The sequence below is a fragment of the Gymnoscopelus microlampas genome (genome assembly GCF_963454915.1).
Source record: "Gymnoscopelus microlampas genome assembly, chromosome: 3".
NCBI classification, from domain to species: Eukaryota; Metazoa; Chordata; class Actinopteri; order Myctophiformes; family Myctophidae; genus Gymnoscopelus; species Gymnoscopelus microlampas.
The window spans coordinates 12362198-12381513 of record NC_139940.1 but is presented as its reverse complement, the minus strand read 5'-3'; the positions used below and the strand labels follow the sequence as shown (position 1 = coordinate 12381513).

The following is a 19316-nucleotide window of genomic DNA, read 5'->3' as shown; positions in this document are numbered from 1 at the left end:
CATTGTAAATCGTTTTTATGGTCAGGCTTACAATTAGGAAAAGATTCAGGCTGGAGTCAGGGTTACGATTAGGCATTTTGGGGTTAGGTTTAGGGTTTGGGTTAAAAATATCAAACAATAACATTTTTAACAATACATTGCTTTTGATGTCCTCCCTAGTATAGCACAACAAGTGTGTGTGTGTGTGTGTGTGTGTGTGTGTGTGTGTGTGTGTGTGTGTGTGTGTGTGTGTGTGTGTGTGTGTGTGTGTGTGTGTGTGTGACTGTGTGTGACTGTGTGTGTGTGTGTGTGTGTGTGTGTGTGTGTGTGTGTGTGTGTGTGTGTGTGTGTGTGTGTGTGTGTGTGTGTTCGTGTATGTGTGTTGATTATTTCTATTTCAAATAAATCTCTCCTAGTTACGTTCTAGTGAAACCGTAACTAACCTGACAACTGCGTGTAGGCTATATACGATGTGTGTGCGAGTGCACCTGTGTTGAAATATGTATAATATTTTTGTACGTGCGTGAGCTCTTGGCTTGCCGTAAATGATCAATTTCTCATTTTTTCCCCTCTCTCCCACACAGATTCAGAACGGAACGGTCCGGAATCAAATCACCTGGTAACTCTGACTCCTTATGCCACTTACACCCAAACTTAATAATAGCAGACATATAGTTTTACTTAGGTTAAAATGTATACTGTAATTAGGATTGTGATATAGATAGATAGATAAATAGACCTTAATCCAGAGGACATTTCTGTTATAGCAACATTGCAGTAGTGACTAAACAATGACTAATAAGTGACTAATCAACAGTAATTAAGTATATTGAATATGTATAGATGTACTGGGTATCAACGGTAAAAGGTGATCAATAGGTATAACATTTCAACAACAAGGCAATTTGATGTGCTTTACACAAAATATTAAGCAAACACCTATCTCCATAAAAGGGAACACCTATTCAGTACACAGAGCAAAAACACAATATAAAAGGACATTTGAATACAGTACAAACAGAAAAATAAGAGAGTAAAATTACACCGCAGAAGAATCATTTGTTTACATTTAGTTACTGTTAATATGTACAGTTGATCTGCGTGCAGTGAGAGTGAGTACGTGCAGTGAGTACAAACACTATTGGTGGTGAAAACTATTAACTATTAGTTATTTGCCCTTCTCTGTCCTCAGGCTCAGTCCATGAAAATCAACCCCTTTCCCCTCTCACCAACTCTGAGCAGTAGCAAGGTGAGTGTGTGTGTGTGTGTGTGTGTGTGTGTGTGTGTGTGTGTGTGTGTGTGTGTGTGTGTGTGTGTGTGTGTGTGTGTGTGTGTGTGTGTGTGTGTGTGTGTGTGTGTGTGTGTGTGTGTGTGTGTGTGTGTGTGTGTGTACGTGCATGCTTGCGTGCGTGTGTGTGTGGATGCTGTGTCTGGTTCCGTTTTTATGTCTGTGTTTGTTTTTCTTGGGGTTTTACCGAACCACAAAGCCTTCATTGACAGTATGGCTGCAGTAGCAGCCATTCATCCATTTCTATGGAGCCAATGAGCTTTTTGTGGACGTTTAATGATTCATCAAATGACAAGCGAGTGTCAAGTAATGTGTGCAGCCTCCAGTAGGAGCAAACTCACTGAGGGCATGGCGGTTCATTGTCTCTACCAAACCACTTGTGGAATGGAGCTGAATTTACTAATACCATCACTTCACAATGAGTATCCCTCCTAAACCTTCCTCATTTTGCATACTGACTTATCGGATATGCAAATCGGAGAGCATCCCTGGCCCCTAGTGTCTCCTGCGTGTCCTGACATGTCCGCATCCATGAAGAAAAGGGAACATACATCCCTTTTGTACAAGAAAAGAAAGGCTTGGGCAGTCCCTAACTTCCACTATACACATAATAGAAGACACATGTCTGTACCACAAACCAGAGAAACAAAGCACAGATTAGGTGCAGGCTTTGCTGAAGTATAGTATCTAAATTCACAATGTACTGTGTATTGTGATCTCCGGTTTGCCCGAGGAGTTTATGTGCTCGCCTGTATTGTCATAATACTAAATAAGCTTTTCAATTTGGTTCCAACTGGAGATACACCACAGAGGGGTGGGTCTTAAGGTCTATTGTCAATCATGTTTGCTCTGGCTCTTTTTATGGAGGCAGCCACCACAGAAGAAGTGTTTTTGTTAATACAGCGGGTTTGATTCATTACAGCAACAACACGTTTCAGTTCTGGGTTTTAGAAGAATGGTAAAAACAAATGAGTGCTGCAACTATCGATATTTTTCTTAACAATTATTCTATTGATTATATTTTTGAATGATCAAATAATCTTGAAACGTGTTTTTTTATTCGACAAAGAATCAAAGTGAGAAAAATCGATTTGTTTTTATAATTGACTAAACTGATTAGTCATATTACCCCTATTTTATATTTCATCATACAACAGTGTCCTGGAAAAATTTGATGCGCTGTGAGCTTGTAGGGAAAAAAAATCTTATTTTTCCACTAAATTGATTAAATCGATTCGTTCTATTAACTGTCTCACCTGTAAAACAAACCATACTCTCATTTTGTTTGCAGTATCCAGCAGTCGGACTACTGGGAGAATTCAGATTTGTTGTTCAGACATGTTGTCTCCTCATGTCTCCTGCACAGATTATTGACACAGCTTTATTATGCTGTGTCTTATCTCGTTGGTTCTGTTGGTTCATTAATATGCAAATAAGCAAAGAAATATCATCTGCACTGCTTTAGCCTCTACCGTAATAATGTATACCAGAGCGATGTAGTCATTTAATAATTTAGTTATTTTCGCTAGGGCTACAGCTGTGTTTACCAGCGCCGTTTAAACCGTTGTCCCTCTGTTTGTTTTGTTGTTACCAGAGTAAGATGGAGGAGTGTGGTGATATGTCACCAGTCCTCCCACCCTCTCACGGCCCGACCCCCTCACAGACCGCCCTACAGCACACGCAACTGATGCTGACCGGCTCCCAACTGGCAGGGGTAAGACATAACACACACACGCACACACGCACACTCTCGCGCGCACACGCACGCACGCACGTACGCGCACGCACGCGCACGCACGCACGCACGCACGCACGCACGCACGCACACACAAACACCTGGGTCATTATGACTGGTTCCCAGTGGTTAGGAGTAGCATGTGAATACAAAAACTTCAACCAGTGGCGTGCACAGACATTTTGAGGGGCAGGTGCTCAAGTAAATTATATTTTTTTTGTTTACTTGGTCTGCTCTTTTTTCCCTCTACACCTATACCTCTTTGCCAAAAAATAGCCGATCTACAAGCCCACAACAGATCGGCTATTTTTGACTAAAGTTCTCCTCAGAAAAGGGATGCTAGGTTTTGAGTGGTTATGGTAAAAAGAAAAATCATATCACATAAAGATTTGGTGGACCCTCTGTAGTAACTCTGAGGACCCCCTAGGGGTCCCGGACCCCTGTTGAAGACCCCTGCTGTAAACTGGAAAAAAAAAAAAAAAAGAAAAAAACGTTTTTCTTCTTTTTTTCAAAAGGGCACTTCTGGTCAAGAGGGCAAAGGGCAGGTGCTCTAGCACCACCTAGAGTCTATCTGTGCACGTCCCTGCACACACGCACACAAGCACACTCTCGCTCGCACACACACATGCGTGCACGCACGCACACACACACCTGGGTCATTATGACTGAATACAAAAACTTCAACTATCTCTCTGTATCTGTTGGTGGCTTGTTGCTTTTCTTGCTTGCTTCTCTATGGTGCTGCTTTTTGAACAAAATCATTTTCGCTCTTTCTTCCTCTCTCCGTTTTCTACTTTCCCGCTCTCCTCTCCTCTCCTCTCCTCTCCTCTCCTCTCCTCTCCTCTCCTCTCCTCTCCTCTCCTCTCCTCTCCTCCTTTCTGTCTGCTAGCTGACAGCTCTGTTACCTGCTCAGCAGCAGTTGTTGCTGCAGCAGGCCCAGGCTCAGCTCCTGGCCGCGGCCATGCAGCAGTCCAACGCAGCCCACGCCGCTCACGCCGCCCACGCGGCCGCCCAAGCCAATCAGCAAGCTCAGGCAGCCGCGGCAGCCAATCAGCAGGCCCAGCAGCAACAGCAGCAACAACAGCAGCAGCAGCAACAGCAGGCGGGACAAACTCAGTCCCAGGGACAGGGACAGGGACAGAGCACACAGGAACAGACAGGCCAAAGCGTCCCTGTCCCGCATCCTCCGCCCCAGCTTACCCTCTCCCAGCCAATCCAGCTCACCGCCCAGGTACCGACCGACCAATCACAGTCCTCTCCCCGGCCGAGTGGGGAGGGGCTTGATTGAGGAAGCAGCATTTAGCTGTGGGCTCATTTTCCCTCTATGCATGTTGGGTATACTGTGGTTTTTAAACCAGCGCTTCTCTTTTTCTGTCCCTGTGTGTTTACTGTTGCTGTGCTGCTGTTTCATCAATTCATACACCTGACAGTAATCTCATTATATGCTTTTAACCAGTGATTTTTTTTATTCAAGGAGCCCTAGTTTGATATGCATTAGGCCACAGACCTCCATTTGATACGATGTTTTCTCTCTGGGACCCCTGTAAAAGCCTTTGTTAATTTAACTCTGAGAGTGTCCAAATTGAACGAAATGGATTTGGCTCCATTTGTACACTCTCTGAGTAACAGACCTTTAAGGGTCCATTTGGTTCCTAACATCAATCATTTAGCTGCGGTTTAGCTGTTCCATAAACAGAGTCAGGGTTCTTATAGCCTATTGTGCATGTTGGCTCACTGGAGGCTCTGCTACACTTTAAGGCCATTGCACACAGTAAACACTATGAGAAATTACTAAAATGCGACCGCTTGTCGACCGATTTAAGGCGCCAATCAGAGCGCATTTTCTTGGGTGGAATGGAGCGCTTTTTAAAAGTTGAAAATAGTAATAAAAAAAAATCAGGAATGCGCTTTAGATGGGAACCGCTTTTTATCAGCGGTCCACTCACGACGGCAAACAAATGCAGAGCTGCTCATCCAAGCTGATGGTTTCGCTGAGTCCCACTATCAGCCACCCATCTGTCTAACAAAACAGTATATTAAACATATTATTATAGAGTTGTATTTTCTTAAAGGCAGACCTATTAAGATATCTCAAGTAATAAGCTTGTTGTAGTGTACTGTTCAGCAGTGTGAGCTCTAGGCCACTCAGTGCAAGCAGCCATGTCCAGGCAGCAGAGCTGACAGGAAGGGGAGGAAACAGAGACCTGGGTGCTCTTCTCTGGCAGCTGGTCTATAAAACATCGATATATTTTTTAAGGTGATAAATATGCCATAAAGTTGCTCAATCTTGATTAAGTTCACATCTGCACCTACTAGTTTAAAACGTTGTCAAATCAATATTCGGTAAGTTCCATAGAGTTCTATTGAAGTCTGTTTCAGTAAGGCTCTGGTTTCAGTCAATCCTCCCCGCATCGCTCTCTCTCTTCTTCTTTTTCATTTTCAGCAGAAAAAGCGCTCTAGGCAGCATTTTTTCTTCCTAAAAGGCGGTTAGTGTGAACATACCCTTACACTGCTATTTCATGCCAATACGGCTGCCATGAAAAAGGGCATGAAAAGGCTCATTAGATGGTTACTGTTAAACCCCAAACCGTGTCCCCCCTCAATGATGAAAATGCCCCGTCTTCCAAAATTGTGTCTGAGCCCCTCTGTGTCGTGTCTGTTGTTCCGTCTGCTCTCCTCCTCCGCCCATCAGGACATCCAGCAGCTTCTGCAGCTCCAACAGTTGGTGCTGGTGCCCGGACACCACCTCCAGTCTCCTGCCCAGTTCCTCCTGCCACAGGCACAGCAGGGCCAGCAAGGTACTGTACCTCCATCACAGAGGAGGTCCTCACCGTCGCACACTGTGTGTCCACCTACAACTGTACAAGTCACTGTGCTAACCCATTACGACCGGAACACATCTGTGTAACCACCATCATGTTATACTTTGGCTATTCAAAAATAGCAGATCTACAAGCTACATGCTATTTTTGAAAAAGTTGTGAACATTTTTGCAAATCTTTTACTATACTTCTACTTTTTTTCAAGCGAACATTTTTAACTCTTGCTTCTGTTTTCTATTTTGATGGGGATCGGCGGGCAAAAACATATAATTTTGGCAAGAAAAAGTTTGAGCACCACTGATATAGCAACAATAGTTTTTCAGAAAAATTAAGATATTTGTTGAGACATTTGACAGTTAAATATGTTCGCTTAAAAAATATATATATTCAAAGATTTGCACAAATTTTCACGATTAAAAAAAAAAAGCTGTTAGCAAATAGCGGATAGCAAATAGCAGATCTACAAGCTCATAGCGCGGCACTCGGTGCCGCGCTATGAGCTTGTATATCTGCTATTTTTGAATAGCCAAATAAATCTAAAAATTACACACAGATGCGTTCCGTTCCCGGTCTTAACACATTGCCTGCCAGAGTTTTTTCAGATTTTTAGCTGTTGTCTGCCAGGGTTTTGCCATGATTTTGGTACCTGTTCGCGTAGCCACAGATTTTTTTCCTCCAGTATGATTGATCCCCAGATGGTTTCTAATCACAGATGAGATTCAGGTGTGGTTTCACAAATGTCAACGAGGTCATTTTGACCTCGTTGACATGTGTTGTTTGATGTTTCAATATAGCTCAAAACCAGTAGTTTTAAACCAAAAAACAAAGTGAATTGTTTGTCCGTTTGAATTTTAACATTGAAGTGAATGGAGCAGCAAATCTTCGAACATTTTTAGCTCCTAATCTGTTCGTAATTCGACAAGGGTTGAAATTATAAAAAAATTAAAAAAAAAAAAAAAAAAAAAAAAAATTCCCCTTTTTTTCCATGACGTATATATACGTCTTTGGCGGACAACAGCTGATAATTAAAAGACGTATATATACGTCATTGGCAGCCATTGTGTTGTTAATGGGTTCAGTTAACTCTGAGCGTGTCCAATTGGTTTCATTATTACACTCACTGAGGATTTCACTGTGTATGTTGTGGGATGGGGCAGGGTTCAGTTTGCTATGGGTGATAGCGGGGGAAATACATGCCTCTGCATATTCACGCCTCTTAGTAATTCATTTGTATACATACATTCTGATATGTTTGATATTTATGTTTGCTATTTTATCTATTTGTTGTACGGTGAAGTATGTAGGGCTTATACACACAATACAACAACAAGATTAAAAAATACATCCATACTGGATATGAAGTAAAAATGAAAATAAAGTTAAAGTACAGGTAGAACGGCAGGTATGATAAACCTCTTAAGGCAGGTATGCTATCTTTAGCAGCAATGGGGATATGCAAGAAGGCATTACATTGCATCATGTTCTTTCCCCCCTCCCAGGACTCCTTTCGACACCAAATCTTATTTCGCTACCTCAGCAAAACCAAGGGGGCCTGCTGTCCGCTCCGTCCAGACTGGGACTCCAAGCACAGGTAGAAATGTTCAGGAAATTCCCAGGATTCAGTGAGAGATAGCGCCTCGACAATGACTGTTTGAGCCCTGAAGTAATCCATGATTCTCTCTTATCTCTCTCTCTCTTTAGAGAGATAAAAGTGTAGAGTTGAGCAGTGGTGGGGGTGTGACCCCTTTGCCCTCGGCGACCTCTCACCCCGAGGAGCCCAGTGACCTCGAGGAGTTGGAGCAGTTTGCTCGCACCTTCAAACAGAGACGCATCAAACTAGGCTTTACACAGGTGAGGAGGACAGCTGTTTGACTGTCTGTGTGTGTGTTTGAGGGAAAGGGCAGCGCGTGCACGCGCGCGTGTGTCTGTGTGTATGTTAGAAACCATGTTTATAGAAGCTCAAAAAGGTAGGATGAAAGAATGCATATGATTTAGAAAATGTGTTATTGTTTATTAAATGTCCCATGTTGAGCAACTGTAATTTAATCTATATGCTACTGTGTCAACTCATTGTTGTCCTTTTTAGCGGCGCTAGCCGCTCTATACCTTTAGGTATAGAGCGGATATTAGCCCTCTATACCTGGCTTTTGCGTCAACGTTCTGATTGGTCAGGCTCGCCAAGGTTCTGATTGGTCAGGTCCGTCAACGTTCTGATTGGTCAGGCTCGCCAAGGTTCTGATTGGTCAGGTCCGTCAACGTTCTGATTGGTCAGGCCCGTCAAGGTTCTGATTGGTCAGGCCCGTCAAGGTTCTGATTTGTCAGGCAAGGGGACTATTCATGACATCACTATGATGTCAAGGTTTATTTTTTATTTCCTCATGTTTTTTTTTGTATATATTTTCATTTTCTCATGTTTTTTTTTGTATATATTTTTATTTTCTCATGCTTTTCCCCCTTCTTTTTTTGTATGTATTTTTAACGGCGATGGTCCTGCTCTATACCTGTCTTTTCCGTCAACGTTCTGATTGGTCAGGCCCGTCAACGTTCTGATTGGTCAGGCAAGGGAACTATTCATGACATCAATATTATATCATGAATACAAAATTAGATGGTTTATATAAACTGTAAAAGTCCGGAACATAAACACTCTGGGTACGGCTTATGAATTGTATAGATTATTTCATAACACATACATATCTTTCTGGTACCACATTTATACACACGCACACACAAAGTTTATTTTTTAGGTACCCACTCTATCAGCTATGACAGATCAGTTTTTGCCACTTACCTTGGAATGCATTTGGTGATTCGCTTCCAATGGCACTATTTAGTGCCACTGGAAGCCTTGAAATAAATTTACAGAGATTTAATATTGTTTCAGTCCCACCAGGTAAAGCGAGCAAATTGAGGGGGGAAATGTACTGAAATTATTATTTCACTTATAGCTTTAGTTTTTGTCTTAGTTTTAGGTAAATATAATAGATTTTAGTGAACTATTATCAAGTAATGTACGATTCTGGAGATATGTGCAGTGCAATTCATGTGACAATAAATGTGTGTTTGTTTGTGCATGTCTGTGTGTGCACATGAGCAGTGAATTGCCTCTGTATGTTGCTAATTGCTGTATTCCATTGTGTGGTCCTCAGGGTGACGTTGGCCTGGCCATGGGCAAGCTGTACGGGAACGACTTCAGCCAAACCACCATATCTCGCTTTGAGGCCCTCAACCTGAGCTTTAAGAACATGTGCAAACTGAAACCACTGCTGGAGAAGTGGCTCAATGACGCAGGTGAGAAGAGAGGGAGAGGGAGACAGACTTGACAAACAGACAGACAGACAGACAGACAGACAGACAGACCGCTCTTGGGAGAATATTCACTGAATTTTGTCGAAGCAGCCTGCTAAGCATATATTCAGGGAATGCTTAAGCAAATCCCCCATAGGGATATAATATCAACAATAAGCAGTACATTGACATATTAGTTTGAATTAGCAGATATACATGATAATCACAAGTATTTGAGCCTATGCCAGACTCTAATCAAAAGGTGGAGGCTGGGGTGGAGGAGGAGCTAGCAGAATGCATTGGTCAGCAACCAAGAAAGACCTATACGAAGCCGTATTTAAAGGAACCTCTTTGCTCATGCGTGAGCTGTGATTGGAGTATGAGTGTGTGACGTAATGACCAGCAGTGCTGTGAATGGGGAATAGAAAGCTGATGTTCAAATCCGCTGACTGACAGCTAGTTACAGCTTTGGCGTGCAAGACTTCCGTGTCCTGCATGACTAACGCTATGCTTCATATGTGACACAGATTCTGTCCCGGATTGAAAGGTATAAGGTAATGGTATAGGTTACAACAGGTCTAAATGGGCTAAGTAGTGTTTGTGTGTAGGGGGTGTTAATGTTGGCAATGAAGTGGAAAAAATAGATGCATTACTTGCAAGAAAGCCATTCATGTTTCAGGAAATATTCCAAATGTTTTTGTTATGATTTCTGCTCTTCTGGATAAATACTATAAAGTGCTGTGTTTATGTTTAAGCTTATACTGTAGTTTAATGTTTCTGAGGAAGCCTTTAGAAGCCATTAATTTCATTAAAGTGGTGTATTAGATCTTGAGATAATCCAGCACAGTGAACTTTATTGCATACTATATTTGTTGTTATATTTATTGTATTGTATTGTATTGTATCGACTTTGTAGAAAATGTAAACAAATGCAACATCTAAAAATGAAGCCATTAGCAGGAAAACGTTTTCTATGTTTGTACGATATATCGCTGAACCAGTGAATACACAAAGACATATTGTTACCGGTATGGTCATTTAACTGCATGTGCGTGCGTGCATGTGTTTTGTCCTCCATCAGAGACCATGTCCCTAGACAGCACCCTGCCCAGCCCCAGCTCTCTGTCCTCTCCATCCATGGGCTTCGAGGGTCTGCCCGGCCGCCGCAGGAAGAAGAGAACCAGCATTGAGACAAACGTGCGCGTGGGCCTTGAGCGCGCCTTCATGACGGTAAGATCATTACAGGGGATCTACATTAGATATCGAAAGATATCCTTGTTGTCCAGTGCGAGTCTGTTCTCTTGCTCAGTGGCCTTCGTGCAAGTATATGAGAAAATAACATATATAAAATTGTAATTAAAACTTCAAATTCAACTAGAAAATGTGCTCCTCGGAGCACAGGTCTCCGCCAGTACTGTTCCTGATTAATCCTGTCTTACCTCACTTCAAAAGATATAAATGATCTTTTGAAGTGACACACCTATTTATAGGCCTCTATTTCATCATGCGTCTCGCTAGCCAATCAAAGCACACCCTTTCAACATATTGTCACGTGTCACGTGAAGCTTGACCAATGTTAGCTTGGTGGACACACTGAAGGACGAGAACGAAAACATAGTGTCCTGGCGGAGACAACTATTGCCCGTGGACACAGTGGTTAATCTCAAGTGCAAAGGGGCTACAGGGCTGACAAGAGCCTAGTACAGCCTAATAGAGCCTATTGGAGTCTAGTAAGACCTAGAACATTCTAGTCTAGCCTATTCCAGCTGGACCCAGCCCTGTATAGCCTATTACAGTCATTTAACTACCCCCATACCCTAGGCTATTCTCCCAGTGGGCTGGACTTTGTGTGCTGGAATGTGCCGGACTGCTGGGCTCTGGTGGGCTCTGGTGGGCTATAATGGGCTCTGGTGGGCTGTGCTGGGCTCTGTTAGGTTGTACGGGGCAGTACTATACTATAGCCTAGAAATGTTCATGTAAAACTATTGCCGGTGGACACAAACCCATGTAAAACTATTGCCGGTGGACACAAACCCATGTAAAACTATTGCCCGTGGACACAGTGGTTAATCTCAAGTGCAAAGGGGCTACAGGGCTGACAAGAGCCTAGTACAGCCTAATAGAGCCTATTAGAGTCTAGTAAGACCTCGAACATTCTAGTCTAGCCTATTCCAGCTGGACCCAGCCCTGTATAGCCTATTACAGTCATTTAACTACCCCCATACCCAAGGCTATTCTCCCAGTGGGCTGGACTTTGTGTACTGGAATGTGCCGGACTGGTGGGCTCTGGTGGGCTATAATGGGCTATAATGTCCTATAATGGGCTCTGGTGGGTTGTGCTGGGCTCTGTTAGGTTGTACGGGGCAGTACTATACTATAGCCTAGAAATTTTCATGTAAAACTATTGCCGGTGGACACAAACCCATGTAAAACTATTGCCGGTGAGCACAAGTCTCCGCCAGCAAATATTGGAATTTATTCCAAGATTGGAACTTTTTCTGCTAATATCTCCTGACTGAATGTTAGCTTGGCTGATGGCACTGATGTTAGTTTGAAACATGCAATGCAATGTTTCAAAGTGACTCACCTATTTATAGGTATGTATTTCGTCATGCGTCTCGCTAGCCAATCAAAGCACACCCTTTCAACATATTGTCACGTGTCACGGGAAGCTTGACCAATGTTAGTTTGGTGGAACCAAAGGAAATCAAACGAAAACATACTCTCCTCCATGCCTTCGGCCTTGCGGAGACAATTAACCCCATAAACCTCAGCGTCCCTATTTTGGGTTGAACATTTGGCTAAAATAAAACATCCATAAGCTCGTCACATGCGTTGTGAGCTTGTAAATCAGCTATTTTCTGCAAAGACATTTGGTGTTTTAGCCGCCCTGTCCATTTTCACACTAACACATTTGCTGTGCAGCACCAGCTAGATACAATATTCAACATTTGAAATGTAGTACAAGCAATATCTCAGACAGAGACAGAGCCTCAAATAAGGTCTGCAGTATATATGCTGTCTTATGAGAGTTGTACATTTGACATACACAGGGAAAGATTGATTTTACCTTGCACCATGATGTGAAATATAACTGAGGTTTATATTGGTGGTGGTAGCACAGAACAGAGATGCTATAATATTTACATTTAAGTCATTTAGCTGACACTGTTAAATAGCTCTGTCTCACTCCATCTCACATTATTTGGGTAATAATAATATTAATAGAAATAATAATAACTAGAAAAAGTGCTCCTCGGAGCACAAGTCTCCGCCAGCAGACTTGTGTTGGGAATGTTGGGAATGTTCTAATTCTTATGTTCTAATTCTTACAAAAAATAGAACACGTTACTGTGTCATAGTAACATGACACAAGTGTCCTATCCGTCTGTATAACTGTCCTATCCGTCCTGTCTGTATAACTGTCCTATCCGTCCTGTCTGTATAAGTGTCCTATCCGTCCTGTCTGTATAACTGTCCTATCCGTCCTGTCTGTATAAGTGTCCTATCCGTCCTGTCTGTATAAGTGTCCTATCCGTCCTGTCTGTATAAGTGTCCTATCCGTCCTGTCTGTATAAGTGTCCTATCCGTCCTGTCTGTATAAGTGTCCTATCCGTCCTGTCTGTATAAGTGTCCTATCCGTCCTGTCTGTATAAGTGTCCTATCCGTCCTGTCTGTATAAGTGTCCTATCCGTCCTGTCTGTGTAAGTGTCCTATCCGTCCTGTCTGTGTAAGTGTCCTATCCAATTGTTACAGTATCCGCCATTTCTCAGCCATTTCGTGATTATTCCTGTCTTACCTCACTTTGAAAGAGGCACAGACTCTTTCAAAGTGACACATGTATTTATAGGCTGCTATACGTCACTAGCCAATCAGATCACACTATTTCACCGTATTGTCACGTGTCACGTGAGGCTTGACCAATGTTAGTCCCAGTTTCAGAAAGTGAAAACAAACTCTCCTGGCGGAGACAATAATTTGGTCCCCAATCCTTTTTGTCCTCTGCATCTACCCATCATATATAACTAATAGCTGCCCTCTTGCAGTGGGCAGCCATTAGTAAGGAGCTCAGGAAGCGGTTAGGGGTGTCTTGCTCAGGGCCACTTCAACAACCTGGGACTTTCGGCTTCCCAGGCAGGCTCTCTAACCATTCTGCTATGGCCACCCCAAGGGTGTTGTATAGTCACTCCTGTCTATTTGTGTGTGTTTGCCAGATAACTTGAGAGCAGATTAGCACATTTTCATGTCACTTGGTAGGAATGATCAGTATGTTGCCCTGGATTGATGGCTAGCTTTTGGGTCTAAAAGGTCAAAGGTCTAGGTCACAATCCAGGTCTAGGTCAAAAGAGAAAGAGAATCGATGGTCAATTTTCATGAGAGATGATTAACAACTTACTTTAACCCATTTTACATTTTACTTTTTTTTAATAGCAAGAATAGCCGACCCACCAGCTCAAAACCTGTGACCTTCTGAGATTGGAGATCAGCTATTTTTGAAGATTATTTACAAATCTGTAAACGTTTTGCTTATAATGACATGCCCAAAATAGGGAGGCCAGGTTGAGAGTGGTTACGTTTAGGAACAAAAGGTTCAAGGTCACAATCGAGAGACGTACAGTACAACTGAGGTGTTGGCGTGGGCGGGGTTTGAACCCTCAGGTGCATTTGTAAAATGTTCTAATGTACTTTTTGGTGTTGAAACATGCAAACATGTACTTTTTATTCTATGGCTTTATGATACAGTATGTGTATGCCTTGCGCCTGAAACTCATCATGCAATCTGTTTTAACCTCCCTGACAGAACCAGAAGCCTACCTCAGAGGAGATCCTGATGATCTCAGATCAACTCGGCATGGAGAAGGAGGTGATCCGCGTCTGGTTCTGCAACCGCCGGCAGAAGGAGAAACGCATCAACCCGTCCAGCGCCACGCCTCCCCTGCCCAGCCAGCCCCCCACCTCCGCCCCGCCCACGCACAAGCCCCCCTGCTACAGCCCTCACATGGTAGGGCCCGTTTAGAAAGAAACGCAGTGGTTCTCAAACGTTTTTTAATTTCAAGGACCCCCCATAACTCTGAGGGTATACAAATGAAACCAAATGGACCCGTACGGGTCCATTTGGTTTCATTTGTACACCCTCAGAGTTACAGACCTGAAAGGATCCATTTTGGAACCCTCTCAAGGTCCCTGCCTGGACCCCTCATTGAGAACGTCTGGAACAGGGTAATCTCTCAAGAACAGATTCAGAGCTGCACAAACGCCAACTTATTTCAACAATAGCGTCCTCGGAGCAGACAAAACCACGGAAAGTTAGTAACATTCATCATAGAAACAAGTGGGCTTATAACCAAAACGATCCATGTTCTTTGGGAGAAATGGTGTTAGTGTTCCGTGGAGAAATATTGTTAGTGGGAATAAAAACATAGGCGCACCACCGGTATGGGAGGGCTGTTTCCAGTCAGCATCGGTCTATTTAATCACTCCCCCCAGAGTCAAATGCAAAAGTGAAAAACGCTGGGGGCGCTGTTTTTCCTTTTTATTTGACGATGGGTTCCCAGATTGGGAACAGGGTAACGTGGAGACAGCAACATGGTACAACCCAATCATTGAGCTCCCAACAACCAACGCACCTGATAATCTAACTCACGTGGTGTGCGGTCGTAGAATGTCGTAGAATTGAAATTTGAAAACTGATACCAAACTGCTCTCTCCTTCTGCCCTCCCTACTGCACACAAATAGGCACTCCATCATACACATGCCCCCGTTGTTTGTTAAGCATTGTAAACCCGGGTGGTACCATAAGGTTATAGCGATGTACACAGTTATTCCATCACAGGGAGCTCCACAGACAGCATAATGCATTTTTTATGCATAAAATCATAAAATCATAAAATCGATTAACGCTCTTTCCTTCTCACAATTTCTCTTCCTTTCCGTCCCTCCAAATCTATTCCTCGACCCTATCCTTTTTCTACTTCTCTCTCTCTCTCTCTCTCTCTCTCTCTCTCTCTCTCTCTCTCTCTCTCTCTCTCTCTCTCTCCCTCTCTCTATCTCTGTCTGACAGATGTCCAGCCAGCTGTCCCAGGCGGTGACCAGTCTCTGCAACAGCACAACAGTGACCACCATGTCCTCCGTTGGCCCCCTGGCCTCCAGCCTCAGCTCCGCCCACCCCTCCCTCAGCTCCGTCCACGCCTCCCTCGGCTCCGTCCACCCCTCCCACAGCTCCTCCCACCTATCTCTCAGCTCCGCCCCATCTCCGGTGACACCTCCGCCGCGCAGCACAGCCAGCCCAGCCACTCCCATCCACAGCACACTTAACCTCAACACAGGGTAAGAGATGGTATATATATGATATATACTGTAGCAAGCAGACATACACAAACAAAAACAAAAAACACATGCATACAAACCAAGCCCCCAGAACCCAGTGGTTTCATTGAAGCGGAATGGACATGCTGGCCATTTGAGGTACTGCAGATGGGGCCACTGTCACACGAATGAGCGAAAACTGTTTTGACCAATGGGGTCGACTCACAAGCTTGCGCACGGGGCTGCGCGCTTCTGTGACGCAAAACGCGTCACAGAAGTGACGCGCAGAAGCCCCAGAGGGGTGAATTCGCTTCATGCGCTGGGTGAGCAACTCAATGCAAGTGGATGGGAGGGGATTTCCGGTGCCCTCTCTATTATTTTTAACTCTATGATACAAACACACACAACAGACAACACAAAAAACGTGTTGTTTTGTAGTAGTGGTGGTTTATGACAAAATGTGCCGGTTCACCTGTTGTTTGTACTTAAGATTTCTTTGTGTGCACTGCATGGGCACACACACACACACACACACTGATTTCCCAATGTATCTTTGCATTGGGTGTGACACTGCTATGATGATTGTGAAGCAGATGATTCTAACCATGTGTGTTTGTGTGTTTGGCTCTTGTGTTCACAGCTTATGGCGCATGGGTAAAAAGAATGGTGACGTGTCTAACTACATCACCGATTTTGCTGCAAACTTGAGGTGAATACGAGCAAAACAAAACATGCACGAGACACACAAATACACACATTAAAACGTTTAATCGTCCTTGCATAGTTTTTACTTTGCTTTAGCATCTTTAGCATGCCATTATAGGCGGAAGATTTCTCCAAAGTTTCCAAAGACATTCTACATTTTCAGAAATAGTGAAAATAGCAAATCTATCATGCTTGCATCATGACATGCGAGCTTGTCGGTCGTATGATGAAGTACATACGGCTACTGTGGTTAACAAAGGAAAATACTATGTTATTGAGCCTAATTGCCATACGGTATATGCGTAAATGTATAAAGTATTTCAGTTTCACATCTTTTTCTGAGATTCTTCTTCCTTGCTTTGAGTGTGTGCGTTGCATTGCAGATGATTCCTAGCACCGTGTCAGCTTTCTAACATTGTTTATGTGAGCTCTCTGCTTCTTCTTGCCGCTAAACTTGCTTCCTTTCTACCTTCTCTCCTCTTCCTGGATGTATGTGTGATTGCATGCCGATGCTTGTGTGTGTGTGTGTGTGCGCGTGCATGACACAACAGGAACACTGTGATGGGAGTTAACACAGGGATGAACCAAGCTCTCCTCGGTAATAATCCCCTGGCAACTGTCCAAGGTGTGTGTTAGGCACACAGTGTAGGGCCCATATACACAGTACAGTTTACGGATCCATTCGGGTCAATCTAAACACTGAGGATTATGCAGTGTAGACTCAACACACAACAAAGATGCTCCACTCACCAGCTGCATGGTCAAGAGACAGGATGCAAGTGGAGACTGGCAGGAATGGCAGCGATAGAGTGAGATAGAGACAGGACTGGCATAGATCTATACATTAGAGCAGTGTTTTTCAACCCTTTTCATATCAAGGACCATTATTTATTCGGCATTTGAGCCACGGAACGACCATTTGATGAGGTTTAGACTCTCAGACCCAAGACTTCGAATATTTTGTTATCATTGGATACGATTTTGTCCACAATTCCATGCTGTATTGATGTTGGTAGCATAGAAGAGACTACAGGCAAACGTTGATCAAAATAACAGTTCTTTAATTAAGCAATGCAGATGTCTAACAATAATTTTACTCTTGAGAGCGTAAAATGAAACCAAATGGACCCGTAAGGGTCCATTTGGTTTCATTTTACACTCTCAAGAGTTAAAGATCTATAAGGGTCCATTTGGTTTCATTTTACACTCTCAAGAGTTAAAGATCTATAAGGGTCCATTTGGTTACCAACTCTCCATCATGTAGCTGGGGACCACCTGGAACACCCTCAAGGACCACTGGTGGTCCCCGGACCACTGGTTGAAAACCACTGCATTAGAGTGAGATAGATACAGGACTGATTGAAATAGAGTGAGATAGAGACAGGACTGATAGAGACAATACAAGAGAGATGGAGTGAAATGGAGACAGAGGTAGAGAGAGATGGACACTTATTGTATATTACAAGACACAACACATCATCACCATAAAACAAATACAACATACTGTATTAGTTGTACAAGACACAACTCCAGAACTGAAGTCATATGAGTGATGCGTAAAGCTGGAGGTATACCTACTCGTGCGCAGGTGTTGTGCACCGAAATGGCAAATCTACAAGCTCACAACACGTTGTGCTGCAACGCCTCGTGAGCTTTTGGATCTCCTATTTTCAGTGTGCAACACCGGTGTGCAACTAAGTATAAATTAGGCTTATGGGAGGTCAGACACCAAGGTATGTACTGTAGCAGGCCACGGACACAGATGAACAGGCTTGTTGACACAAGAACAGACCAAATGATAAATATGTCATACTGTCTTTCCCATTGTGCTCATTACATCCCCCATCGAGACCCATTCGTGTGTGTGTGTGTGTGTGTGTGTGTGTGTGTGTGTGTGTGTGTGTGTGTGTGTGTGTGTGTGTGTGTGTGTGTGTGTGTGTGTGTGTGTGTGTGTGTGTGTGTGTGTGTGTGTGTGTGTGTGTGTGTGTGTGTGTGTGTGTCTGTGTGTGTGTGCAGTTTTCACATGCTGTGCCCAGTGTGCTGTGTCCGTCACTCACATACACCTGTATCCATCTACAGTCGATCAGTAAAACGTGACAGCTTTTAACTACTCTTTTCTTTTCTCTCTTTCACCTTGGACTTTGTCTGTCTTCCACATTTCTCTCTACCCCTCCGCCCATGTCTGTGTCTCTCTCTCTCTCTCTCTCTCTCTCTCTCTCTCTCTCTCTCTCTCTCTTTGTCTCTCTCTCTCTCTCTCTCTCTCTCTCTCTCTCTCTCTCTCTCTCTCTCTCTCTCTCTCTATGTCTCTCTCTCTCTCTCTCTCTCTCTCTCTCTCTCTCTCTCTCTCTCTCTCTCTCTCTCTCTCTCTCTCTCTCTCTCTCTCTCTCTCTCTCTCTCCAGCCCTAGCAGCCAGTGGTGGCCAGTTGCCTCTTTCCAGTCTTGAGGGGGGCAGCAAGGTGCTGCTGGGGGGCTCCGGGGCCCAGGGCCTCCCCTCCTCTCTGTTCCTCAACCACCCCGCCCTGCTCCACATGACCCAGAGTCATCACGGCGCCGGCCTGGCGGGGAGCGTCGCCGCCATGGCCAAAGCCTGCCAACAGCCTTCCCCCTTCCCCTCGGCCAGCAGCGTCAGCCCCACCCCCTGCTCCCCCTCCCCCTGCTCTAGCCCCGCCTCCTCCTGCTCCTCCAGCGAGATGGCACACAGCCCGACCTCTCTGGGCGGGTCCAAGATTGAGTGACGGCGCCGACGGGCCAATCAAAGAGAGGAGGGAAGGAAGGAAGGAAGGAAGGAGGGAGAAAGAAGTTTGAAAAAAAAAACACACACACAAAAAAACGAGAACCTCGCCTTTCACAACCAAAGCTATCTCTTTCCCTCTCTCGCACTCTTCTTCCTGGTGTGTGGGTTTTTGTTTCGTTTATTTTTTTATTTGTATTCGCGGTGGGTTCTCTCTTTCTCAGACTCTCTCTCCCTTTCTCTCTCTCTCCTGGTCTTTCGATGCCAAACAATTACAAAGAATGAAAGAGAGGAGGGGGACGGAGAGGGAGGGGGGGACTGAAAAAGTTGGAGGGAGAAGGCGGGAAAAAGGGAAAGGTTCGAAACCAAAAATCCTCCATGTATCCACGAAGATGGAGAGGAGGCAACGTGGGACCCTTTTTGCCAATACCGAGCGACTCTGACATGCTGCCTCTCCCTTG

At 44.1% G+C, this 19316-nt stretch overlaps 1 protein-coding gene across 2 annotated transcripts in view; it reads left to right on the top strand.

The window, feature by feature from the left end:
• Positions 1-18685, top strand: part of pou2f2b (POU class 2 homeobox 2b) — a 28249-nt gene extending 9564 nt beyond the window's left edge. Inside the window, exons 3-15 of one of the 2 annotated variants that reach the window (XM_084051904.1) lie at positions 564-598; positions 1172-1228; positions 2862-2981; positions 3892-4233; positions 5695-5800; positions 7324-7415; positions 7526-7675; positions 8974-9115; positions 10194-10342; positions 13914-14114; positions 15175-15440; positions 16060-16128; positions 18525-18685. In XM_084051904.1, the coding sequence (XP_083908030.1) occupies positions 564-598; positions 1172-1228; positions 2862-2981; positions 3892-4233; positions 5695-5800; positions 7324-7415; positions 7526-7675; positions 8974-9115; positions 10194-10342; positions 13914-14114; positions 15175-15440; positions 16060-16128; positions 18525-18567 (1772 nt within the window). In that variant the 3' untranslated portion in view covers positions 18568-18685. The remainder of the gene's footprint in view (positions 1-563; positions 599-1171; positions 1229-2861; positions 2982-3891; positions 4234-5694; positions 5801-7323; positions 7416-7525; positions 7676-8973; positions 9116-10193; positions 10343-13913; positions 14115-15174; positions 15441-16059; positions 16129-18524) is intronic. The other variant, XM_084051905.1, reaches the window with a different exon arrangement.
• The last annotated feature ends 631 nt before the right edge of the window (positions 18686-19316 follow it).